The 27610-nt window shown below is 39.8% G+C and overlaps 2 protein-coding genes across 13 annotated transcripts in view; both read left to right on the top strand.

Annotated features, from left to right (window-relative positions):
- The window catches only part of LOC116041821 (calcium/calmodulin-dependent protein kinase type II subunit beta), a 56895-nt gene extending 46631 nt beyond the window's left edge, over positions 1-10264 (top strand). For 3 of the 10 annotated variants that reach the window (XM_031287870.2, XM_035991773.1, XM_031287871.2), the window contains exons 15-21: positions 1491-1556; positions 3528-3572; positions 4226-4274; positions 6588-6663; positions 8953-9047; positions 9147-9383; positions 10013-10264. In XM_031287870.2, coding sequence (XP_031143730.1) covers positions 1491-1556; positions 3528-3572; positions 4226-4274; positions 6588-6663; positions 8953-9047; positions 9147-9382 — 567 coding nt within the window. In that variant the 3' untranslated portion in view covers position 9383; positions 10013-10264. The remainder of the gene's footprint in view (positions 1-1490; positions 1557-3527; positions 3573-4225; positions 4275-6587; positions 6664-8952; positions 9048-9146; positions 9384-10012) is intronic. The other 7 variants (XM_035991775.1, XM_035991776.1, XM_035991774.1 and 4 more) reach the window with 3 other exon arrangements.
- Positions 10265-18583: 8319 nt separating this feature from the next.
- ogdhb (oxoglutarate dehydrogenase b) overlaps positions 18584-27610 on the top strand; it is a 31206-nt gene continuing 22179 nt past the window's right edge. For 2 of the 3 annotated variants that reach the window (XR_004895067.1, XM_031287826.2), the window contains exons 1-4: positions 18586-18725; positions 20166-20605; positions 23188-23376; positions 25207-25300. Coding sequence is in view for 1 of the 3 variants with exons in the window: in XM_031287826.2 (XP_031143686.2) it covers positions 20372-20605; positions 23188-23376; positions 25207-25300 (517 nt within the window). In the remaining 2 variants the exon portion in view is untranslated. Of the gene's footprint in view, positions 18726-20165; positions 20606-23187; positions 23377-25206; positions 25301-27610 lie in introns of all 3 variants that reach the window. The other variant, XR_004895068.1, reaches the window with a different exon arrangement.

Genomic DNA, 27610 nt, shown 5'->3' with positions numbered 1-27610 from the left:
CTGATTTTTGCCCTTTGATTTTCAGTGATGCCAATGGGCGACCTTAACGCCAGTGTAATGCCACAGACGGGGTCACTTCAGCAAAAGGCAAGCAACTGTAACAGTTTGCTAGCCTGGTCCTACCAGACTCTGGTCCACTAGCCTGGTCCTACCAGACTCTGGTCCACTAGCCTGGTCCTACCAGACTCTGGTACACTAGCCTGGTCCTACCAGACTCTGGTACACTAGCCTGGTCCTACCAGACTCTGGTACACTAGCCTGGTCCTACCAGACTCTGGTACACTAGCCTGGTCCTACCAGACTCTGGTACACTAGCTTGGTCCTACCAGACTCTGGTACATTTCATTTGTACAGAGAGTCTGGCCACTCTCCATTGACAAGTGTTAACTTCCTTGAAGGTGGGTACTCTCTCACATTTCAGAAGCTGGAATCAGAGAATTGTTTTCATAAAAAAAAAAAATGTATTAATTTAAATTAATTTGATTATCACAATAGTTGGCGATTAATTTTACAGTTGACAACTAATCGATTAATCTTTGCAACTCTTCAACAAAACTCGTGCAAACGGGGATTTACATGAGAATCTACATATTTGCAAATGTTCTTACATCATCTCTAAAGACATTTCTTTCTCCTGCACTTCTCCATCTCCACTCAATAATAGTTTCTGTCTCTGATTGTCTTCAGTCAAACACACATCAATTACAGGTGACCCTGCTGAGGAAAATAACGAGCAGAAAAATACACAGTTCATTAGTTAAAGCATGAAGTCATGCCGTGCCTGCATTTATGTGTTTTTGTGCATGCTGTCATAGATGGAGAGGAGTTGTTGGTCATGTGAGTGCTTATAAAACAAGGTGTCTGTATATTTAGCATGTTGTTGGCTGTTTATGTGTCCTATGCGAATGGCCTGTTTTCATAAGCGCAGTGTGTGTTTTCCTCTGCTTAAATGAGGCATTTGAAATGTTGTTTAGTCGGGAGGGATACATTAAGAGATGCTAATGTCTGTTGGAAGTGCTCATGTACTTTGACAAAATGGATGTGACCCTTCTTTCCTTATATCTGACAGATGTTGCAGAGGTGCACAGCTGTCATTGGTTTTATTTGCCATCTGCCAAATAGCATCCTGAGCCAGGGGAAAGAAATGAAAATGAAAAAGCTCCAGACTGGAGTATCGGAGCTGACGATTGATTTGGATTTTTACTGCAGATAGAAATGATGAATGGCAGAAAAACCTTTTTATCTAACTAAAACTGTAGTGAGAAATGTGGGGGAAACCTTTTTGAAACTATAGCGTGTCTGTTCTCTGGAAGTTGAGTGCACTCTCTCCGTTCTTTCACTATTTTTGTCTCTGGAGCACTCTTCTGCTATTTTTGTATGTATTACACTTTTGGTTCACACAGTAACCACCCACTTTACACAACCAGCAGATGGCACCTCTCACCCTTGTTGCTGAGCACTAATATAGCACTTTGTGTTTCCCTGCACAGCCGCAGACGAACAGCACGAGAAACAGCACAGTCACCAGTCCCAAAGGACACGTCTCTGCTGCACTGGTATGCAGCTCTGTGTCCGCCCGTCCATCCGTCTGTCCGTTTGTAAACGCAGAGTGTGTAGGTGTGTGTATGAAAGAGAGACAGACAGAGAGAGGTGTGTGTTGTTTTGGAAAGTGGATCATCCTGGTAAAATCAGCAAAAGTTGGCAGCTTTTCAATAAATAGGCCGACACTTTTGGGAAATGCACATATTCCCATTCTTGCCAAGAGTTAAATGAAAAGCTCTAAGTGTGGAGTTAGAGCCAGGAGACTATCAGCCAGTGGTGGCATGTAACTAAGTACGTTTACTCAACTACTTACGTACCAATTTAAAGTGCTTGTTCTTTACTTGAGTATGTCCATGTTCTGCTCCTTTATACTTGTACTCTTTTGCATCTCAGAGGTAAATATTGTCCTTTTTACTCCAACAGTGGTGTAGTCTACGTGATACGCAGGTATACACAGTATACCCACTAAGAAAGCTCCAGGATTTCCATATACCCACTTAAAAATGCCCAATGACACACAACAACAAACTTTCCATTATATTTTTGATATATTTTGAATTGTCATCTGTGGTTTGTTTTCTTCGCATATGCTAAATAAAGGATTTTCGGTTACACTTTACTTGAAGGTATCTACATAAGAGTGACATGACACTGTCATGAACATATCATAAACATAAACATGTCAGAAACATTTATGACATAACGCTTCTTTTAGTAAGTGTCATTCGGTTTTTTTGTCATGACAAGTTAGAGTTAGGGTTAGAGTTAGGGTTATGCAGTATTAGGGGACCACTAAGGCCTATATATAAAGAGACTTCAGATACAGTATTAGGGGACCACTAAGGTCTATATAAAAGAGACTTCAGATACAGTATTAGGGGACCACTAAGGTCTATATAAAAGAGACTTCAGATACAGTATTAGGGGACCACTAAGGTCTATATAAAAGAGACTTCAGATACAGTATTAGGGGACCACTAAGGTCTATATAAAAGAGACTTCAGATACAGTATTAGGGGACCACTAAGGTCTATATAACAGAGACTTCAGATACAGTATTAGGGGACCACTAAGGTCTATATAAAAGAGACTTCAGATACAGTATTATGGTACCACTAAGGTCTATATAAAGAGACTTCAGATACAGTATTATGGTACCACTAAGGTCTATATAAAAGAGACTTCAGATACAGTATTAGGGGACCACTAAGGTCTATATAAAAGAGACTTCAGGTACAGTATTAGGGGACCACTAAGGCCTATATAAAAGCATCCAAAAAGCAGCATGTCATAGGACCTTTCAAACTTTTGAGAGATGCGTGGTTGTGTTTTCAGTATTTAAGCTAAGCTAAGCTAATAGTCTTCTGGCTCTAGCTCCATTCTTTACAGTTAAACATGGCAGCTTAAATATACAACAGCGAAGAGATCTAACATTTCACAGGTTTTATATTCACGTCCTATTGTTATTTGTGTCCTTTATTATAAATGTATTTAAAAAAAATTGAAAACATTAAGGATAAGGTATTGTTTTGATAACACGAGGTATGGGCTTGGACGGGATAGACTTGGCGATGCGTCCAGATGCAGACCTTGGTCCGGACTTTGAGAAGCCCTGACATATGTGATTCTTGATTTATTTCTCTGAAATGGGACAAAAAGTGATGAGAGAGAGAGAGAGAGAGAGAGAGAGAGAGAGAGTTTATTAACGGTTGCATTGGTACAGACCAATCTTTAGTATTGATGGTTTAATTTGGGAACTCTTACAACAATCCTCCAACTCATTAACACTTTCTAATCTTTAATCTTTCCATGTATTACTCACATCCTACTCTATTAATGTTCCTCCTATGTCTCTCAAACTCTCGTTTTGTCTTCATAAAACATTCCCTCTCTTTTGCTTCTCTTTATCTCCATTCCCGTCCCCCTCCATTTTCTCTCCTTTCTTTCTTCCTTCCTTCCTTTCTTTCTCTCCATTCGTCCTGCAGGAGCCTCAGACTACTGTTATCCATAATCCAATAGATGGGACCAAGGTACATCCTCCTCTTCCTCCTCCCTTCGCTCCATCTCTTTAATTCATTTCTCATCCTAGTCCTCACTCCGTTTCTCTATCTGTGTGGGTAAAGCTGTATTTTGGAAAAAAACAGAATTTGTGTATGTTGTTGAATATCTTTATATCTGTGTGCTTCTCTTTGTGTATTTATGCATGAGAGAGAGAGCTGGAGCTGTGAGGTGTTTGGTTGTCTTATACTGCCCCTCTGTGTTCAGATAAATGGTTAATTCTGCTGGCTGAGCAGTCCCTGTATGTCAGCAGATTAAGCACTCATCATGCCGCTGTTCAGACTGTGTGTAACAGCGGCTAAACGTCCTGTGCTGAACAGTCGTGTGTGTCCGTCAACACCGAGGCAGCAGAGCTGCTGAGCCACACGTACAGCTGTATCTGTGCTGTACTTCGGCAAAAATCTTGAGTTAAGATTGAGTCATATTGTAGATTTGGTGGGAGAAACTCTGTGTGTGTGTGTGTGTGTGTGTGTGTGTGTGTGTGTGTGTGTGTGTGTGTGTGTGTGTGTGTGTGTGTGTGTGTGTGTGTGAGTGTGTGTGTGTGTGAGTGAGTGAGTGAGTGAGTGAGTGAGAGACATGTTTAAATTTTTTTTTGGTAATTAACTTTTTTTTGTGCACTTTACAGGGATCATCTGACAGCAGCAACACCACCATTGAGGATGAAGATGTGAAAGGTGGGTCTCACACACACACACACACACACACACACAGACACATACGCACATACACACACAGACACACAGACATACACACACACACATACACACGGACACGGACACACACACACAAAGGAAACACACACACAGACATACACACACACACACAGACACACATACATACGATACACACAGACACACACACACACACACACACACACACACACACACACACACGTTTACTTTGGTCACTTTTGGGAACATTACATAAACATACATTCATTTCCTGCCCCAGTATCAGCCGTAACTACAACAGATATAACTTCTAAAATAAAGTAAAAATACAACGAGGCCTATATAAAGAAATCTCCTGCTGCCTTTTACCTGCATACTCTCTAACACAGGCTTTTCCGGTGTTCAGCTGAAATCTGTGACCCGTCAGAATGTGTGACTGTAGCTCCGTCTACCTGCCGCAAATCATTCCGTGACTTTGCGGGACAAATCGGACCGGGCAGACGCCGTACTAAAAACGATATAATAATAGCGTTCTTTTCACTGTAAGTCTTGTTTGCTGTTACAGGTCATTTAAGACCACCAGATGGAACATTACACAGTTTCAGAAACATTTAAAAGTTACATATAGCCACTTTAAGAAAAGTAGAAGTATCTCAAAATTGTACTTGAGTACAGTTTTAGTTTTCAGTTTAATTTTATTTCTGTGTCATGCCAAACATTTGGCCCATCCCACATGGGATTACAAGACACCACAAACTTATTTAGCAAACGTCTTCCGGTCGCATATACAAATCATTTGGAGAAATACATGAATACAAGTATATATACATACACACACATATATATATATACACACACACACACACACACACACACACAGTATATCCAAACAACAAATCCTCATCTACAGATCATCTCAGTAAAGAGCTTTTTTCCTCTTCTCCCAGGCTTTCTCAAGATAACTGGCTAATTTTTATGTTTCACATGTGAACAGCCATCCCAATCTTTGAGCATCATCCATATTTACCAAATCAATCTCTGCTTTTATCTTACTACATGTACTTAGTTACATCCCACCGCTGGTATTGTATAATGACAATAAAGATAAACCTTGAACCTTGAAAACCCACCACGATTTAGGAAAAATCCGATAAAATAAATATCATTTTGTGTAGCAGAAAGCTTTTTTTCTTCTTTTCTCCCATCTTTTCGCCTTCTACTTCGTTGAAATCTCTTAAATGCTTTTCTTTTATGTAATACTGTAAGCAGCACAGACAAAACTCACCTCCACTGTATTCAAGTAAAGAGACAGATATTTCAAAAACCTGGACATATAATACCCCAAATGATCTGTGCACCACTAGAGTTGAGTGAGGGCATGGGTATTCTGTAATTTGGGTGAACTGACCCTTTAAGTAAAATATTGAATGGAGGACTTTTATGCTGTGATGTTGCTATGTGTACTTAATATGGAGCCTTTGTTTAGCTTTTTGTGTTGCACTGAAGGGGAAGACAGATAATAAACAGATGTGTGATGATGGGGGGATGGATAGAGGCACAAGATAAAATAAAATACAGAGAGAGAGAGGGAGAGGGAGAGAGAGGGAGAGAGAGAGAATCAGAGTGAGCTAAGCCTTCCTTATTAGTGTCGGGAGGAATCGAGGAAAGAAGGACACAGCAAATCTCATCCGGGACAGGAATAGCGTGATGAGCTCAGGCAGCCTCACATGCAAACGACAGAGAAATGATGACTGATGGGTGGAGGTAGAGAGTGACCCAGCGTCTAGACGGAGCAGGAAGAGACATTATAGTTTGGAAGAAGAGTAAATATGTAGGCGAGGATCACACAACTTTCTGCACGGAAGTAGTTTTAATGTGTGCAGTAGCATGGAGGAGATCTCACTGATGACTTACAATGAGTAACAAGCTCTCGGGTGAGTTCATCCTCGCTGTGTTTGGGAATGAGTTGCTATCATATTTAACCATACTTCCTGGATTATATTAGTGTACATTTCACAAACTATATCCCCTGAACTTTCATCATCTTTGCACGTCCTGCACAAAAACCATAACGCCTTCTTTTCTTCTTGTTAAAACAGTTGTAGTGTACATATTTGTTAATTTATGTTAGTTTCTTTTACATGTATTTCCTTTTAACAGTTTGTGTTTATGTATGCACCATCCACCAAGGCAAATTCCTTGTAAGTGTTACTTATATGGCAAAAAAAAAATCCTTTTTTCCGATGATGAGCTGAGTTCAGTGCAGACGAGTGTCAGCGAGTGCACTGTGACAGTCGCATTGTTTCTTCTCTGCAGCTCGCAAACAGGAGATCATAAAGATCACCGAGCAGCTGATCGAAGCTGTCAACAATGGAGACTTTGAGGCGTATGCGTGAGTCCAACTCTTCGTCCTTCTTGTTTCTCATCAGCTCGTAGGAAAAGTCGGATTTCATCCTGTAAAAGGAGCACTAAAGCTCTCCATCAGCCGCAAGAGGACCATTAATCTGATTGACGTACAAATGTCTTTTGTTCAAGAGTAATTACAGACATTGTTTTATCCTCTCTGTCTCTCTCTCTCTCTCTCTCTCTCTCTCTCTCTCTCTCTCGCGCTCTCTCTCTCTCTCTCTCTCTCTCTCTCCCACACAATTAAAAATAATGCTTGGCAGATTGAGTGAGGGAGGGGTGGCTAAAGTGTGCCCGCACTAATGTAAGCCCATTTACGCAACGATGCCATAGTCAGGCAAGGGTTTAACTTACTGAGTCAAAATGTTTACTTTCTAGGTCAAAAGTATGAGATAGTTGAAGATTTGACTTACTTACAAGATTATAACATCCTAAATCTAAATGATGTGATATAAGAGTGTAGGTTATGACTTGCTAAGTCAAGATTTTGAGTTACTCAATCAGATTTGTAAGTTCAAAATTAAAGCTACTTAGTCAAACATAATGAGAGACTAAGTAAAAAATGTTAGTTACTAAGTCATAATTTCAGTATGAATTACTTCAACAAAACGTTAAGCTATTCTAGTCAGAATAATACGATTGTAAGGCAAAAATCTGAGCTAGGTCTTTAGGGATTTAAATAATGATTTACTAAATCTGAATGATAAGGCACAGACACAATAATGATGTTAAAGGTCCTATGACATGCTGCTTTTTGGATGCTTTTATATAGACCTTAGTGGTCCCCTAATACTGTATCTGAAGTCTCTTTTATATAGACCTTAGTGGTCCAATAATACTGTATCTGAAGTCTCTTTTATATAGACCTTAGTGGTCCAATAATACTGTATCTGAAGTCTCTTTTATATAGGTCTAAGTCTCTTTTATATAGGCCTTAATGGTCCCCTAATACTGTATCTGAAGTCCCTTTTATATAGGTCTAAGTCTCTTTTATATAGGCCTTAATGGTCCCCTAATACTGTATCTGAAGTCTCTTTTATATAGGCCTTAGTGGTCCCCTAATACTGTATCTGAAGTCCCTTTTATATAGGTCTAAGTCTCTTTTATATAGGCCTTAATGGTCCCCTAATACTGTATCTGAAGTCTCTTTTATATAGGCCTTAGTGGTCCCCTAATACTGTATCTGAAGTCCCTTTTATATAGGTCTAAGTCTCTTTTATATAGGCCTTAGTGGTCCCCTAATACTGTATCTGAAGTCCCTTTTATATAGGTCTAAGTCTCTTTTATATAGGCCTTAATGGTCCCCTAATACTGTATCTGAAGTCTCTTTTATATAGGCCTTAGTGGTCCCCTAATACTGTATCTGAAGTCCCTTTTATATAGGTCTAAGTCTCTTTTATATAGGCCTTAGTGGTCCCCTAATACTGTATCTGAAGTCCCTTTTATATAGGTCTAAGTCTCTTTTATATAGGCCTTAATGGTCCCCTAATACTGTATCTGAAGTCTCTTTTATATAGGCCTTAGTGGTCCCCTAATACTGTATCTGAAGTCTCTTTTATATAGGTCTAAGTCTCTTTCCCGAAATCCAGCCTTGGTGCAGAATTACAGCCACTAGAGCCAGATTTCCTGGGTGGGCAAAGCAGAGAAAGGGGAGGTAACCTTTCCCCTTATGACGTCATAAGGAGAAGATTCCAGATCGGTCCATCTGAGCTTTCATTTTCTCAAAGGCAGAGCAGGATACCCAGGACTCGGTTTACACCTATCACCATTTCTAGCCACTGGGGAACCATAGGCAGGCTGGGGGAACTCATATTAATGTTAAAAGACCTCATAAAGTGACATTTTCATGCCATGGGACCTTTAAGAATAACTTTTGAGTTACTAAGTCAAAACGTAAAGGTACTACCACGGACAGTCAGCTCTAAAAAGTTTGTGTTTTTGCTCAAGAATTTGGATTTGTGAATAAAACATTTAGTCACAAAAATAATAAGCAAATGAATTCAATAGAACTGTGAATAGATTCCTGTCGTGTTCAGCGAGGCCTCGATGAATGTCACAAACCTCAAAGTGGTACTATGACGTCATAAAGCTGTAGATTTTCTTTTTTCTCTATTTCAGGTGTATAATTTAATAATGCTACATATTTGCTGAATGGTATTTGTATTGTTCCCTATCCAATACGTATACAAGCGCGTTCATCACTTTAAAAACATGATTTAGAGTTTAAAAGTTGACATTTAAATGTGATATTGTGACCTGATCCTGCGTGTTTTCACAGGAAGATCTGCGACCCTGGCCTGACCTCGTTTGAGCCGGAGGGGCTGGGTAATCTGGTGGAGGGAATGGACTTCCACAGATTTTACTTTGACAATCGTAAGACTACAGTTAAAGCTATCCCTGGTATTATTACGTACCGACTGAGCTGTTGGTAAAAGCGTTCTAACGGTTGATCCTGTCTCTCTCTCCCGTCAGTCCTCTCCAAGAACAGCAAACCCATCCACACCACCATCCTCAACCCTCACGTGCACATGATCGGGGACGACGCCGCCTGCATCGCCTACATCCGCCTGACGCAGTTTGTCGACGTGCAGGGCCATCCCCGCTCCAGCCAATCAGAGGAGACCAGAGTATGGCACCGCAGGGAGAGCCGGTGGCAAAACGTCCACTTCCACTGCTCAGGAGCTCCTGCTGCCCCACTGCAGGGATGAGGTACAAAAACAACACACACACACACACACACACACACACACACACACACACACACACACACACACACACAGATACCTAGAGATTGGCATGGTTTTATTTCAGTTAGCCTAACAGCTGGTTTGATTTGCATTGAGAGATGATTTTATGGAAAGTACCCCATGCCAGTCTCTAGGTATGGTGAAGGGGATGTGATGATGTGGGGCTATTTTAATTCCAAAGGCCAAGGGAACTTTATCAGGATGCATAGTATCCTGGATCCATGAAATAACTGGCCTTTAAAAATAAAAATCTGCCTGCCTCTATGGGAATTTAACATAGGGGTGTACTTACTTATTTTAAGGAAGAACAATTATTTATTTACGATACATTATTCATTCACAAAGAAAATTGGTGTCCTTAAAGATTGGATTTTTCCAATTTTTTTTAATTTAGGCAATAAGATCACTTTCTAAAAGATGATTTTTGTATTCCTCTTTTTAGTCAACTGTAGCATGGGTTCATAAACTTATGAGTGGGACTGTACTTTTGATTTCAGTGTGAAAGCAATCAGCAAAATCTGTAAAAACGGTCGGGGAGTGAGGCCCGCCGTTTCGCACATAAACATAACTTTTCATCTCCTTTCCTTCCAGGTCTACGAGACTGAAGAGGAGGCCGAGAGGAGCAGAGAAGGAATCCGTGGATAAGATCTGAGAGAGCAGCAAGGAGAGAGAGAGGTGCAGGCGGATGCAGGGGGGGCTAAAAGGAGTCTGAAGAGTCTGATTTCTGGGATCGTGGTCGTCCTCCTGCACTCTCCTCTCGCCGTCTCTCCACATACAGTCACACCGACGCTCCCATCATTAACCCTACACTACAGCAGTGGGCATATATCAGCCAAAAGAAAAAGCCTGCGTCTTGTCTTCAGTTGAGACCCGGACAACGTCTGTCCTTCATTCCGCGCTCCAGCGTGGCACTCTCACTCTCTTAGTGTTACTTATCTTCTAGTATTATTATGGCTGCCGTCTAATTGTTATGCTCTTTCATCTGTAAAGTATATTTATTAGTCATTTTAAACCTTTCCTTCTGGTATCTACTTCTATTTTTTTTTGTATGTATATATAATATGACGAGCATGACTCCTACGTGTGTTGTTATTAGCGGTGGCTGTTTTTCTGCACGACTAAAGGCTGCCTGCTGTGTGAAATGAACAAACTGAACCACGCTGTCTCACAGAACGAGACCAGTAGGTGTATTTAATTATCCGTTTTGTTTTGTCATTCAATGGAGCTTTTTTTTTTTTTGTTTTGTTCTCTTCCTCTGGAGTGTAGTTGACCCTGAACCCTGAACGCCTCCGTGTGTTGCCCGGACCCCTCCGAGTCCACCGCCGCTCTGTGAAAACCACGCAGCATGCTAACACCTTACTGTCGTTCGTAATCGATTCTCTTTGTAACGAACATCGCAAGATAAGCTACTGAAGTTATAACAATGGTTGAAATTATAGTATCACGCTGTTTATGTAAACTTCCAGTTTCATCGTGGTGACATTGACTACAGTTATATGCTGTAGATGGTATTTTATTGCATGATATTCCGAGTTAATAACATTGGTTTGTTGGGTGTTATCGTGCATTTTGTGTTCTTTTTGGACTGAACTGCTGGCAAGCTATAATCTATTGCCTCTATTTTCTGGGCTTTGTAAGTGCATAAACTATTATTTGTGTTTATATGATAGCGTAGTTTATGAGGATACTATTGAGGATCATGACAGAATATGCCTTTTAAAAGAATTTGCAGCTTTAAAAATAGCTCTTTACTGTATCAAAGACAAAAAAAAACAACATCCTATTTAATCACTCATATTTTTTGGAATAAATCTGACTGAAGAAAATGTCACAACTCAGATTTCACGTCAGGGTCTTAAACGCACAATATGTCAAAACAAAAACTTAAAGACACTTTCACTTTCTCCCGTTAGGATCCCTTCAGTGTTCATCGTTCAGGAGGGTTTTTATCCTCAGAGGCAGAGGCGATTCTAGGATCAGACATTCAGGGGGGCTCAGATTCTAGGATCAGACCTTCAGGGGGGCTCAGATTCTAGGATCAGACCTTTAGGGGGGCTCAGATTCTAGGATCAGACCTTTAGGGGGGCTCAGATTCTAGGATCAGACCTTTAGGGGGGCTCAGCCCCTAATGAGAATGTGACACAGATACAGTGCTTTGTCAGTGTTAAACCCAACGTCAGCTAATGTTTTTTGACACTATGATGGAACTAAACCGGACACTTTATAAGTTTCAGTAATAACGACCATTTTGATTCAGTGTTCTAACATTCAGCAATTTTAGTTGCTTACGTTTCAATTTGGGTTCTAATCTGCACCATGAAATGACCAACTTCTTCTCTGGGGACTACCAACGTTAAACTTCACAACCGTCTCCTGCTCTCCCTCTGACAGATCAGATAGAGACTCAGCCAAAGGCGGGAGTCTGGCACAACCTCCTCTGATTGGCCAACACTACGTTTCTGTGTTTCTGGCTTGAGCCCCCCTAAAAAGGGTCTAAAATCACCCATGCGCAGAGGTATCCTCCTCTTCAAAACAAATGGACCTGCCGATTAAAACCGGTAAAAAAAACACTGAACAAAGCAGTTTCATGTTAAAAAAAGTTGTTTTTCCGACTCTGATTTGGCCCGTCGGTGGACAGGCTGCGAGCCGAGCTGCTAACGTTTGCTCAATTTGATTCTCTGTGAACTTAACCCTCCGTTTGTCCTCGGGTCAAATTTGACCCATTTTCAAAAAGTTTCTTAATCAGAAATATGGGTTTCCTTCAACCAAATTGTCAAAAGAAATAATGTGGATGGTTCCATAAACCGCTCTTCACAAGTAAAATAAATGATCAGTTCACTACTTTCATTGAATTTGGGTGTTTTATTCAATTTCTTAGCATTCAAAAAAAATGTAGAAAGAATGTTTAAAAAAGCGTCAAAAACATCTGGAAAAGTGACAAAAAAAATTCGGAAAAAGTGACAAAAGTTTTGAGAAAGATGACCAAAACGTTGCAGTTTATTTTTTAATTTTGACCCAGAAAAACTAAAAGTTGCATGTTCGACAGGAAGACAACACAAGGTTTAAGTTGACTAAAATATTTCATTAATTTCATATACAGAGTTAAAAACCACAGAGATTGTAAGGCAAGCCAAGGCAACTTTATTTATATAGCACATTTCAGCACAGGGCAACTCAAGGTGCTTTACATAAAACATTAAACATTAAATAGCAAAGAGCAAGATAGGAAATAAAAAAAATAAATAAATATTGATGAATACAAATATAATACAAGATAAAATACAAGAATAGAATTAACAGTTCAATATAAAAATTAAGAATAGGCAACATCAAAAAGAAAGGTCTTCAGCCTTAATTTAAAAGAAGTGAGAGTCGCGGCTGACCTGCAGCTTTTTGGAAGTTTATTCCAAATATATGGAGCATAAAAACTAAACGCTGCTTCCCCCTGTTTAGTTCTCACTCTGGGGACAACAAGCAGACCTGTCCCAGACGACCTGAGAAGTCTGGGTGGTTCATAGTGCAATAACAGATCAGAAATATATTGTTTATATATTGTAAAAAGTGTATTGTAAAAATGTGTCCTAAAACTGGATAAAAAGTCAATTTATGAGCGCTTCTGGCAGACGACCACAAAGCTGACGCATGCACAAAATAGACATGACACCATCTTCAGGCGACCAAATGACACGGAGCGTTACCTTGAATAAAATGACAGATTTCTCTGTTTGAACATTGTTGGAAACATTTGGGATAATGTAAATACACAACTCAACATATAGAACATTGGTCTAGTCCATTTTCAGACATTAGAATGCAGAAAAGTTACATATTATATCTTTAGTTTAGATTATTCTCTGCTTTTTATAATTAATTGCAGCGTTTTGACTTCGCACTTCACAAGAAAAGACACAAAAATGCATTTTAAAAAGGGATTTTAAAAAGCTAATCAATGCATTGATATCAGGGACGCTTAGCCAACACCTTGACCCAAACACCCAAAATAAAGTCTTAAAATATGTTTTAACATTTCATGTATTCAGCTAATGGTTCTGGTATATTGTCCCAACATGTCTCCAAAAGGCACAAAAAAAATCAGCAGAGAATTCAATGCACCAGTCTCTCCTCAAGAGGGCGCCAACATCTAACAACAGAGAATTACTGCATGTTATCTGAGTCAAATACAGGGTGAGAAAGATAAAAACTAACTAACACAGTCAGTCGTCCCAGGACTTGTTAGTCCTCAAACTTTTTTCAATAATGTACCCCTTTTGAATTGTTTCTTTAAGCAAAGTACCCCCTGACCAGCACTAATCATTTTTGGTAGAAAAAAAAGTCTATATAAAGACGAACAGTACAGCGCTGTCAGCGATAAATTTACTAAACAACAGCCTTGTAATTAAAAAAATTGTTAAATGCTGATGAGAAAAGGAGACAAAATCTGTAAAAAAGACAAAACCTGACAAGAAAAGATGGTAGAAAGAAGGAAGAAAGTAAGGCAAGAATAAGTCGATAATAGTATCACAAACTTCATAAACAGTGACATAACTTTGAAAAAAGTGAGAAACTTGTAAAAAATAGAAGGACAGTAGAGGGAAGGAAGGCAAGAATAGGTCCAAAGAAGGCGACACAAATGTCACATTGCTATGCCACATTTGCTAGGAAACAAAAGTCTACATAAAGAGGAACAATGTTCTGGACAACAGCCTTGTAACTATTAAAGGTGCTCTAAGCGATGTCACGCGTTTTTTAGGCTACAACATTTTTTGTCACATACAGCAAACATCTCCTCACTATCTGCTAGCAGCCTGTCCCCTGAACACACTATAAAAAACATCTCCTCACTATCTGCTAGCTGCCTGTCCCCTGAACACACTGTAAAAAACACGGTCTCTGTAGACAGTCCAGGCTCCGCAAACGGCAACAAAAACAAACTGCGCCAACCTGCACCACCAAACATAACAAACAGTCTTCCAGCCAATCAGTAAATCAGCCAATAACCGACAAGAAGGATTTGGGGTAGAGGGTTAGGAGGGTTAGTGCACGGAAGCACGGAAGGGAGGGGGAGGGGACGGGAGGAGGGAGGGGCAAGCTAACCTAATCCTTGTTTGACAATACTTCGAACGTCAACAAGAAGTGACGTCACCCAGCATCGCTTAGAGCACCTATAAACATTTTGTTAAATATCTCACGTACCCCCTGCAGTCCTCCAAAGTACCCCTTGGGGTACACGTACCCCCATTTGAGAAACACTGACGCAGACTATACCACTACATTTAGGATGTGAACCCTCACAGTATCAGTGCTTTAATAGGATTACGTGAGGTCGTTCCCTCTTAGGCAAACAATCCTTGCTCCGTTCATTAGTATTTGACCAGGGTGTAATGTCTAGGCTACAACTCAAGAAGAGCTTTTGGATTTATTTTTCTTTTATGATCGCTTCTCTTGGTTTCTTGTTTTTTTCTAACGTTATCGTACGTATTCTGATAATGATGACGATGGTGTGCATTCCAAGTCTTATCAATATTAAAATGTGATCAGATGTAATCAGTGTGTGAACTAATAAAATGACAATGCAGAGAGCACAACGAGCTCCTTTTTTTTTTAATCTCTCCACTCACGGCTACAGAACATTATGCTAAAGTGCTGTTTGTTTGTGCGCGTGTGCGTGTCATTTTGTGTCGGTTTCCTTTGGTTAATTACTGTAATCCAATCAGGCTCCAGAGTGGCTGTAAGTATGAACCAGAGGTCAGAGTTCAACCTGAGGGGGTCGAAACAGTCTGAACAGTCAAAACAGCTCCATCGTGTCATTTTTTTAGTTGATTCTTAGCAAAAACCCCTTTGTTCTTTCACAAATACGTGCTCATTCATGTGTAATTACTTCCACCAACTGATCACAGTATTCTCGTACGCGTAGAATCTGACATTCAGAATACATACGAGCGAGTCGCTCGACTGACGGCCGCCATGTTGCGCCTCCATCTTTAAAATACATTAGCCAAAGAGGGACATACCTTTGCCTTTCGCGCTTTTACACTCAGTGGCACCGTGACGAAGGCCAGGGGGAGATTACTCAGCGACTGCCGGCAGATTTGAAAGCCTGTTGAAGTTGGAGGATCACACCTATTCTCGAGGACATGAGATATACATTTTTGGTTAAAGAGTAAGATCCTTTTTGTTTAAAAAGAAATCACCATCACCAAACCCACCAGTTAAGGTTAAGCAATAGCAATTTTGGGGATGTTTTTATGTTTAAAAAAAGGATCTTATTCTCAAGAACTGTTGACCTCTGTAGGAATCATTTCCATAGTGTTGTCAGAGATTCTCAAAGATTGTTGTCACTTAGACACAAGAACATAGGAAAATAGGGTCCATGTTGAAAAAAAAAAAAGGTAACCTTTAGGATATATTGTGGTAAATTTTGTAATTTATTTTATTTCTACTTTTCATGTTTACACAGATGTTTGAGAGGATTTATGGTCATAAAGATATGCCTTAAAGACATGGAAAAGTCATGAAAATATATTAGTAAAAATGTGTATGAATTCTGAAATTACAAAATGAATCAAACAGGGAAAATATTTTTTTAACCGTGCTGGGACCGACAAACAGCAAAAGAAAGTAGAAAGTGAATGAGGGGGAGGAAAAACCCTGTAAAGTACTACTACTGATGACTGATGTGTTATTTTTTATACTGTCATATTCTGTTTTTGCAGAAATTGTAAGTCTGTTAACAGTTTAGATGAGATAAACTCATGACCTTTCTCTGCTTCCCATACAGTCCAGGATGGACCACCCCAACAGATGTGGATCAGCAAGCACGAGTATCATGGGTCCGGCCTCTTCATTGTACTTCACACATGCTTCTAAACAGACTGTTCCTCCTTCCCCTCCACAACCAAATGCCCTAACAAATTTAGCTCTGTAGTAAACAACCACACCACATTTTTCATACATACTCAGAATTAAAAAAAAAAAAAACTGCCAAGATAAAGGATGAACTGATGTTTTAGCTAGGTTATTCAGTGTTCTGCAGTTCCATCTGGGGATTTAAAAAAGTGTACATTTTGTTTTCTTTGAGTCAATTCAAATGGTAACTGCTGTTAGGCCTACTGCTGCTAGGTAGCTCTCTCTCTCTGCTCTCCCCCTCCCCTCTGTCTGTTCTTAATTGCAGGAGTGAAGTCTGGTGTGCGGGAGTCAGGGTTCCAGCTGCAGCTCATTCACCATAATCACCTCAGCCTTAAATACCCGGTCAAACTTGCCACTCATCGTCAGATCATAGTCAAGATGACCATGTTAGTCTCGCTACTGACTCAACCTGCTTGCGTTTTGCTCTTTGTGTTTTTGGCCTGTTCTATTTATATTTCTCCTGTGCCACAGATTATTGGATTGGATTATTTTTTTTGCACTTTCAGACTTAAAATTATCTTGGTCTTGGTATTTGTACCTGTATAACACGAAAATAAAAATGTATTACTTTTGTACATGGACTAAAGTCAATTATTTGTACTACCAATGCCAAATAGTGTAATATACTGTGAACCACAATAACAGTAAAACTATAATACATAATGACAATTACAGTATTACCGCATATTTACAATAAAATGTCTAACAGTGTAATATCACACAAAGAAATCAAATGATGTCACATAGAATCAGATATCAGTCACAGGAGACATTTTACTGCACAGAATGCACTTTGACTGCTGATACTTTAAGTACATTTTGCTGATATTACGTCCGTACTTTTACTTCCTAAGACTTGGTGATGTTAACATTGTCAGGATGGGAAGTTCATTAACTTGCTCTGTATGTGTCAGGACAAAGGTTGACGTTTATTGCTCTGTTCTGGGAAGTGCCGTGAATGCAGTACATCTGGCGCTGAACCAGAACGTATAAAGGTAGATGCTGTAAAAGTACAACCGGTAACAAATCATGTTTTAACCCTTGTGTTGTCTTCCCGTTGACCATGCAACTTTGTGTTTTTCTGGGTTGAAATTTCAACATTTAGTTGTTCTTTTTCTACACTTTTCTCTACGTTTTTGTCGATTTTATTTAAATTCTTTTTGTCACATTATTTCCAATATTTTGTCACCATTTTTGGTGTTTTTTTAATTATGTTTTTTGTCGCTTTTTCCAATGTATTTTTTTCCCTTTTTTTTTTTTTTTTTTTTGTTTGGTCACTTTTTTCAGCGTTTTAAAAAAAAATGTTTTTTGTTGATTTTTTTCCTGCGTTTTTGTAGCGTTTTTTCAACATTTGTCACTTTTTTCAACATTCTTTTGTCATAGTTCTGATATAGAAAGTTTTTGTAAACGGGCCAAATTTGACCCCACAGAGAGAGAGGGATTGTACACATTAGGGGTGTAAATCACACGTTATATCACGATACAATATTATATTGATTCTTTGGAAAACGATACGTTAACTGATATCACAATATCTTATATCATGTATATATATATATATATGATATATCATGATGGAGAGTAACTAAGTACATTTACTCATGTACTGTACAATTACAAGTACAATTTTGAGGTACTTGTACTCCACCTAACTCTTCAGGTTAAGATTATATATCCAAACAATGTATATAAAGGTTCGGTATACGTACAGTTTAGTGTCCCAAATTCCCCGTAACGTAACCCCATGTGTTCAGGTCCTATCCCCTGACCAATCGGCTATCCTAACCTTAAATGCCTAACCCCAATCAATCATTCTGCTTCTTAGGGCGGGACTTGGCGTGGCCATAGTGGAATTTGGGACACTAAACTGCACGCATACCTAAAGGCTCTATTATAGACTAAACTGCTTAAAATGTAACTTTTTGTATCGTTTTTTTTTTTTTTTTTTTTTTACTAAAATAAAATAAACAGAACACCTTTTACTTTATTAAGTAAAGATTTAAAGTTGTGTTTTTAAATACTCAGTTTCACCAAAGAGTGAAAACTGAGTTTTTTGTTGCGTTTGCTGACGCAACCGCAATGATTTTGTGCTAACGTCACCGACGGGCGTGACGCAGATCAGCACCAAAAAGCGATTAGACAGTTCCTGACTGAGCACACACACACACATACACACACACACACACACACACACACACACACACACACACACATACACACACACGCACATACACACATATACACATATACAGCTCTCCCGCTGCTGCAGTACACACACACATCCATGCTGCATCGTGCTCGCGAGTCGCGCTCAGCTCCCGGGACAGGACAGTGCTGCTGAGTTTGCTCCTTGTTTACTACAGCTGTGGAAAGAGAGCCACGCGGGCGCCAGGAAAAGGTAACGAACTCAAAAAGTAAAACGTTAGCTAAAGTTTGAGCGACGCGTTTAACTGAGGAGAGAAATACTTCTTTAACTTTAACCGACTGACCGAATGCTGTGTGGAAAAGTGCCGCTTCCGGTTTTTTTTTTTTTTTTTTTTTTTTTAAACAGTTTGTAAGCGCTCGAACGAGGAACTGTTGGTGTTTGTGTGCGTGAACGTGTAGTAGGCTACTATTGTTGTGGGGACATCGAGCTTAGCACATTGTGGGGACAAAACGCAACTCCGCGCAACGTTTTTCATTTCACGGTTTAGACTAGGTTTAGGGTCAAGACTCCTCAGCTAAGGTTAAGGGTTGTGGTTAGACATTTATAGTTATGGTTAAGATAGTCTCCAGAGAATGAATGCAAATCGATGAAATGTCCCCTTAACGTTAACTGATAGAAACAAAGTTGTGTGCTGGGTCGGGTTGGGTGGAGCCAGGTTGTGGAGATAAGTCGGCTACATCACAGATATACGGTATTCTGGGATAGCCGAAAAAAACTAAAATATATATATTAAATGATTTCAGTCGAAAAGGAAAAACTCTGGATTGTTTGCATTTATTTAAACCAATCACTATCATCTTGGGGGACGTTAAGTTCCGGACGCAGCGACGTGTATGCAAAATAGCCTCGGGGAGGAACTTGTTTTGCACTGCATTACATTACGCTTTAGCAGTGAGGATGTTTTATTAGGCTACAGTGAGTGTATGAAAGCATGACCAAAATAGTCATACAATATGTTATTATGGATGGAATTATAGTACTAATATTTTCACCTAGTAGGCTAGCTGGGGACCCCCTGGAACTATGTCACGGACCCTTGGGGCCCCTTGCACCCCACTTTGGGACCCACTGGTCTAGCTAGCCTATATTTAGGATGTACAGTACCTACTGTACCATCCAGAGTTTTATCACTGATCTAGACCTGAGATACAGTTACAGCACCGAGTTTCATTTTTCATCATAAAAGGATAAGGATGGTGATATTCTACTTTTGTTTTTGTCAGCAAACCACATGAAAACACCAAAACCAACAATGAATTGACAAGTAACTAAAAAAGAATTAACATTTAAGTCTGTGTAGCCTAAGCAGGCTTATTCTTCTGTGCCATAGAGCTCCAAGTTACCCTGTATTTTATGCCTATATTTCAACCTCTGCACTATTTTATGTCTTAGATTCTCATTCTTTACTTGTGTGGTTTTATTTTTAAACACATTTAACAAGGATTGTAATGAGCAATACAATTTTCTTTGCCAACGACTGCTTCTCTGTATTTGTTTTGCAAATGTCAACAATGACTATATTAATGATTGATTACCCCTGCACCAAAGAGGACCTTATAAGACTTTCGAAATTACTTTTTTATTACAAATTGCAATTATGAAGTGTTTCTGATGGACGCTATTTACATTTAGACTCAACAGGATCCAGTGGATGATTGGCACAAGAGACGTAGCAGGAGCAGTGGAGAAGCGAGCGTCGTCGGTTCGACCAAACCAGAGCAGTGAGAGGAGCAGCTGCTGAGGAGCGTCGAGGGTCTGCTTGTCCTGGACACTGCTGCTATATATCTTTCTCTCCCAGCAAAGGACGGAAGGAGAGGAGCTGTGGCTGATCTGCAGCCATGCACCGCTTAAGGACTACAGTTGCAAGGCTTCGGCCTTTAACTGCTGCACAGACGGCCCAGAGCCTATCACAGCCCAGACTGTTGGCGATCGAAGGGGGATTAAGGACGTTTAAGCCCACGAGGCGCCTGAACACTTCTGTGGTGGCTGAGCCCTTTCTTAATGGCACCAGCTCCAACTATGTGGAGGAGATGTACTATGCGTGGCTGGAGAATCCCAGGAATGTGCACAAGGTATTGAATACCTTCTGTTTTATCTTTGATGTCTGGTTGGAAAATTGATTTTGCCTTTAGGGGTGAGTTTACACACATGCAAAGCAGGTTCAGTGCCCTACAATTAGAGCTGCAAAGATAAATCAAGTAGTTCTCAACTCTTAAATTAATCGCCGACTATTTTGATAAGTGATTAATCTGTTGAATTGATTAATTTTTTATGAAAAATTGTAAAACTAAATCTCTGATTCCAGCTTGTTAAATGTGAATATCTTCTAGTTTCCTCTCTCCTCTGTGACAGTAAACTGAATATCTTTAAGTTGTGGACTAAACAACATTTGAGGACATCATCTTGGGCTTTGGGAAAGTAATTGACAGATTAATTGACAATGAAAATAATCGTTAGTTGCAGCCTAGTCTATATCCAGCAGCGCCGCGGTGGAGGAGGGTCTGGCAAAGTGAGACTAGTTGCAGCCCTACCTACAATTCACAATGACTGGGATGTCCAGATCTAAACATCTTTGCACTGAATGTTACTCTGCGTGTCTCCTTACCTGCTTCCTATTGGGGCCTGAAAAGAAGAAAAAAAATGCTCTTATTGGTTACAGATACATGTCCAAAATTCAGTAGGGTAAAGGTAGAACTAGGAACTATGTGTACTCTGTACACTGTGTGTTTGCTTATGCATGTTTGAATAGTAGAGCACCACAGCAACAAGCAGCAGAGCAAAACATGAATGACAGATAGCGCAGCAGAGGAAGTAACAAACTGTGAATTAGGGATGGAAAAATCATAACATGTGTTACTAGGGCTGGGTATCGCCAATGTTTTCTCAATTTGATTCCGATGCACAAAGTCGGTCTCAATTACATTTTCGATTCAATATCATTTAGGTTAAGGAAATTCCAGTTACAATACCAACTTTATTTGCTTGGATCTAAAAGAGATTCTCAGAGAATTTATCCTGTAAATTGTGCAAGCAAAAAGCAACCCTCATATCTTTTTATAATGCATCCAGGTTAATAATTAAGAATTGAACCATAAAACCTTTGTTTAAAGTACTTGCAACTTACATGACTGTCATTGAAAAGGCAAATATTTAAAGATTGACTTTGGGATTTTACTTGGCGATATCAGATCACTCAAACAAAGATCGATTTTTAATTGAAGCTAGAATGAATATATTATTTTAATTCAGCCTCAGTTCACAGCCGTGGCCTGAAGCCTTTGAATTACTGACTCCATTCCAGCAATAAGTTCCTCCAAGTCAGAAATATTTCTTTAGACAAGTCACAGCAACACCGAATAGCTCTTTTGAATTCAACCTCACATAAAACAGGCATTTACAAACAAATCCTCCAAATTACTAGAAAGGCACAGTTGCCAAGCGTATCTAGAACTTTAAACTTTGCTTTGGTAGGCCAGGTAGAACAACCTCAGATTATCCATCAATAAACTCATAAACACCATAAAGTGGATCAAGCTGAAACCCTTGGACACAGACAGGCCTCCACATTGCAAAGCCGGTCATAAAAATATTCAACAAACAGTGTGTGAAAGATCGGGCTGGGTACTGTCATCTGCAAACCGTGTAGTTATCATCAGTTGGTAATGCGTTAAGCTTACTGTGGAAAAAAATGTTTCGTCACACTACCTGTAAGCTAGTATCCCACTACAGAGGCAGGCGGAAAGAAGCTTTATTTACCGTATGTCTACGCTGATCTTAAAAGCCTCTCACAGCAGTAATCCAATTACTCTCCTCTCTGGTCAGAAACATATCAAAGTCAAATAGTGTATGAGTGTGTTTTTAGCCATACAAGCGGCACAGCTCTAGAGGTGGCAATGTCCGTCATTCAGTCAGTCCACCACAGACTGAAATATCTCAACAACTACCTGATGGATGCATGGTAATGGTAGCATTTAGCTTCAAGTACTGCTGTGCCTTGTGCCTCACAGAGCTGCTAGCATGGCTGTAGACTGTAGGACACACTGAAAATGTATAAGACATAATATATATTGTAGTTCATAGGGGTGTCATGATTTAGAGTTTAAATCAAAAATCTGTCGAAATCTTTGATTCTGACTATTGAAATCAAAAGCAGGATCAGCGATTCCGCCGGTATCTTTTTCTCTCTCCATCGCCACCTGCTTGCTCACGCCAGAAAAAATAAATAATAGACAGCGTAGCTGGTAGCATGCAGCTAAAGACACATGGTAACATTAGCTTAGCGGTAGCCTGCAGCTTGACTGTTCCGGAATCTATGTCCACTGCTCGAGGTCGGACATGACGGAGAAGCAAAAGAACTGGGAAATCCTTCTGCTTCCCTGAAGTCACCGTTGTGGCAACATTTTGCTTTCCCCGTGAGTGACTTATGTAAATGAAAAATGAAGGTAAAGCAGGTGGGCTCCATTGTGCATTCATGTGCACCTTGTTAAACTAATGGTGCATTCAATTGCAGGGGTACACAGCCCTGCACACAGCATCTGCGCTAAACACACCAGCGTAACAAAAAGTACACTCTTGAATTCACATGGCATGGCATTGTTATGCATTTACCTCTCCGAGTAACTTGTCACATTCTCTCTCCTGTTTCTCCCTGCAGTCCTGGGATATATTTTTCCGTAACGCTAGTGCTGGGGCTCCGCCCGGTGCGGCCTACCAGAGCCCTCCACCCCTCATTGGGTCTTCTCAGGGACTGGCCAGTGTCCGGGGACTGGTGGGGGCTCAGCCCAACGTGGAGAAACTGGTGGAGGATCATCTAGCAGTTCAATCACTCATACGAGCATACCAGGTACGCTACAAACACACCTGAGATAATTACAGTGCTCAGCATAAGTGAATACACCCATGCTAAAGTTGACTTAAAAAGAGGAATAAAAAAAATCATCTTTTGGAAATTGATCTTAATGCCTTTTATTAAAAAAATGAGGAAAAATCCAACCTTTAAGGACATCAATTTTCTTTGTGAATGAATAATGTATCGTAAATAAATAAATAAACGTTCTTCCTTTTAAAATACAGGGGGCATAAGTAAGTACACCCCTATGTTAAATTCCCATAGAGGCAGGCAGATGTTTATTTTTAAAGGCCAGTTATTTCATGGATCCAGGATACTATGCATCCTGATAAAGTTCCCTTGGCCTTTGGAATTAAAATAGCCCCACATCATCACATCCCCTTCACCATACCTAGAGACTGGCATGGTTTTATTTCAGTTAGCCTAATAGCTGGTTTGATTTACATCGAGAGATGATTTTATGGAAAATACCCCATGCCATGTCAATTATTTACGATACATTATTTATTCACAAAGAAAATTGGTGTCCTTAAAGGGTGGACTTTCATTTTTTTTAATTCAGGCATTAAGATCAATATCCAAAAGATATATATATTTTTTATTCCTCTTTTTAGTCAACTTTAGCATGGGTGTATTCACTTATGCTGAGCACTGTATGTCATACAGAAAAGGCTTTTTATCCCCCTTATATATTAGTAGAATTCAGCACTATTATCTGACAGTGACATGGACTTATGTTTCAGGATGTAATGATCTTAAATCATATCAGAGGGACTGTACTGCAAAGACACAGCGTTTATCTTCAGACCTGCGGTATCAGCACAACGTATGCTACAGTGAAATGATAAGGAAGATCAAACAGCAAACTGACAATAGAGCGTCTTTGCAGTTTAGAGGCAAAGCCCCGTCAATGAAATAATGGCTCGTTTATGAGGCTACACTTGTCAGAGAACACAATTTTATACATATTATTATAAGTTACAGACATACAAGCTGGTGTGTTTAACCTGTTTCACAAATATTCTATTAAATTCAAGTCAGGTGACATTCAAGTTTGATGCCTTTTTAATAATTTAATAATAAACAGTCGAATGATCAAATTTTGTCTAGAGCAACACTCAGACAGAGGGCCATAATGAAGTTAAAAAAAAACATACCTTGATATGTAAATGAGCTAATCTTTATTTCCATTTTTCCGGCCTTAATTTCCTGTCTAAATTGCGGCCTCGCAGCAGCGGATATCTGCGTCAAGCAGCACTGCACTGTTGTGTTCCTGCTTGGTACTTTTTTAGCTTCTAACTGAATATCTGTGGTTGTGGAGTTGAGTAACTATTGTGTTCTTCACACTTTTGTTTACAGCCCTATTAGACAGTTTACTGATCAATTACAGACATGTTAGAGCTGTGTTAAGTGCAGATGGCCAATCATGGATGTATGAAGAACCTGATTACAGCGTTCAAGGCATAGCCCCATTCATTTTTACAAGAGTTGCTCAGTGGCACATGTAGCCAACAAAGTTCAACTTCCACGTATAAAATTACCGAGATGATCGCCGCTGCTTCTGCACTATGGGTGCACAACAGACCTCTGAATTCTGAGAGTGAAACAAGTCATTTTGTGGGGGTTGAGAGTTTCTTAACCTTTGACGTACATCTGTGTCTATGATTCTGCTAACGTGTGGGCATACTATGTTGGAAATCTTCTAGGAAGTGGTCAGCAGTTTACAAAGCACAGACACACACTCATCTGCAGAAATGGTTAGTCAAAGACTGACCTGTCGAAACATCCACACACAATCACTGAGCTGTGTTGTCCTGTGTTTAGGTCCGAGGGCATCACGTAGCCAAGTTGGACCCCATGAACATCAGCTGTGTAGACTTTGACGATGCACCGTGTGCCATTGGTTTCCAGAACGTTGGTGAGAAATATAAACCTGTTTACTAATGTTTCCCTCTCTGTCCTTGTCCTTCCTGTCATTTTTGTTTTTGGATCCCTTTCGTCCTGAAACACTTTATCTCTTGGGTTTGTCCCACCTTTTCTTTGCCCTTTAATTTTACACAAAACATTGTCCCGTCCCCCACCCTTTCATTGAGTGTTTTACCCCTTCTGTTAATCGCACAGAGTGTGACGCAACCATAAATTCCCACGTATTTATGTTGAGTGATCTCCCATCCACGATCGGCCTCCCACTTCTTTTGTTTACTATCATCGACCCACCCATACTCCGCCTTTGGTGGAATATAATGTAGGCACGGGGTCATCACGTGGCTCAGCTGGCCCCTCTGGGCATCGTGGCTGCCGACCTGAATCCGAAAAGAGGCTGTTCACTTGAGTTCAGTGGAACGGACAGCTCTGCAGAGTTGTGTCGCTGCAACTTCATGATATTTCATAAAAGTCTGAAGTAGCGGCGACAATAATAATAATAATAATAATAATGTATATACGGAAACACTGCAGCTTCTCAATGCACGCTGAGGCTGAGGATTTAAATGTTTACCAGCAGAACGCTTTAAGAAAATATTACCTGCACTATAGGATTCCTTTGTGTATTGTCATTTTGAAAATATTGTGGGTCAGGAATCTTTGGAATCTCTGTCATTTAGAAAAATACCAAACACTTTTTGGTCCCAGCGACTTGAAGGCCAAAGGTCACCTAGAACTGACTGAGTTCAGTTCTAAAGAAATGATTGAACTGCAGACTTTTCTAGATTATTTTAATAGAAGAACAGACTGTTGATGATTTACTAACATTAATAACTGCAGAGTTTATTGCTTGCAGTTGTTTTATTTGTATGTTTTTGCAGAAATAAGTGTTAAGTTGTTTCCCGAGTTTCTTGTAGATATATTTAGGAAAAGGGCAATTACTAGAAATGTCTGGTCTTAACAACTATAAGCAATACAAAACTAGTTTTATCTGGTTGTCCGAACAGCTCACACTAAATTCAGCTGAGCCGTTTAAAATGAGATCAGCTGTACCACCTTAAAGGCCAGCGCCACCTTAAAGGCCTGCTTGGTGATGTTGAAAAACTGACATTTCATGTCTAACACCCCCATAACATAGTGTCATTTTGAAACTATTGTGGGCCAGGAATCTTTGGAATCTTCTGTCATTTAGAAAAATACCAAACACTTTGAGGTCCCAGCGACTCAAAGGTCGCCTCGAACTGACTGAGTTCAGTTCTAAAGAAATGATTGAACTGCAGACTTTCTAGATTATTTTAAAGCAACACTATGTAACTTTTCCCGCTTCGGTCCCCGTACAGGTTGTCTCATTGGAACTACAGCTGCAGCTAAAAGTTACAGTGTTGCTTTAATAGAAGAACAGACTGTTGATGATTTACTAACATTAATAACTGCAGAGTTTATTGCTTCTTAGATAAAAGTAAGTTATTAAGAAATGGACCTGGGGTTTAGACTTTCTAAGAAGCCATCAAGATGAATCAAAGAGCTAATAGACAGTGCTAGTTATGCTAGAGGATATACACCAATCTGCCAACTTAAATGTTTTTATTGATGCTTATTACTTAAATCTAAATCATTAACGAACGTTTTATTTGCATACCCATTAATAAAGCCATTTGGCACATAACATACAGTATAACGTCTTAAAGTGAAGTATGCCTTATCAGAAGGTGGTGCATTTTATTTAAGTTTAATTATATAAGTTTGAATGTTTTGGAAGTAATCTGAGGATTTTAATTGTTTTTATTGACTTACTGTGTGTGTGTGTGTGTGTGTGTGTGTGTGTGTGTGTGTGTGTGTGTGTGTGTGTGTGTGTGTGTGTGTGTGTGTGTGTGTGTGTGTGTGTGTGTGTGTCAAACTGTCATTGTGCCTGATGAAAAGGTTGGGCCTCTGAGTTCAAAAGCGGGCGATTGTTGTGAGCTGTTATAGGATGTTTCCACAGTTAATGGTGGTATTGTTCAGTTTACCCGAGTTGGTCTTTGTCCTGGTGGCGCTGAGGTTCACAGAGGTCGGACAATAGGTCGGTGTAGGGGTCCAAATCGGCCTAAAGAGAATAAATGAGAAGCTCTGTGCGATACTTTACCTACAGTTTGTGTGTTTGTGTCTCTCCATGCCTCCAGAGTTCTCCCATTTTAGAGAACGTCTGCGTAATCTGATTCGATGTAGGAGGAGAACCTCAAACGTTGCTCTTTCAGTGGGAACTAACCCATGGCCTACATCCAGGCTGCTTTCGCTCTGTGGTGTTTCTGGTGAAGGTCAATTCGAA

Source organism: Sander lucioperca, chromosome 14 (assembly GCF_008315115.2).
Source record: "Sander lucioperca isolate FBNREF2018 chromosome 14, SLUC_FBN_1.2, whole genome shotgun sequence".
Lineage (NCBI taxonomy): Eukaryota > Metazoa > Chordata > Actinopteri > Perciformes > Percidae > Sander > Sander lucioperca.
The sequence above is the reverse complement of the archived record's forward strand: the minus strand, read 5'-3'. Positions and strand labels throughout refer to the sequence as shown.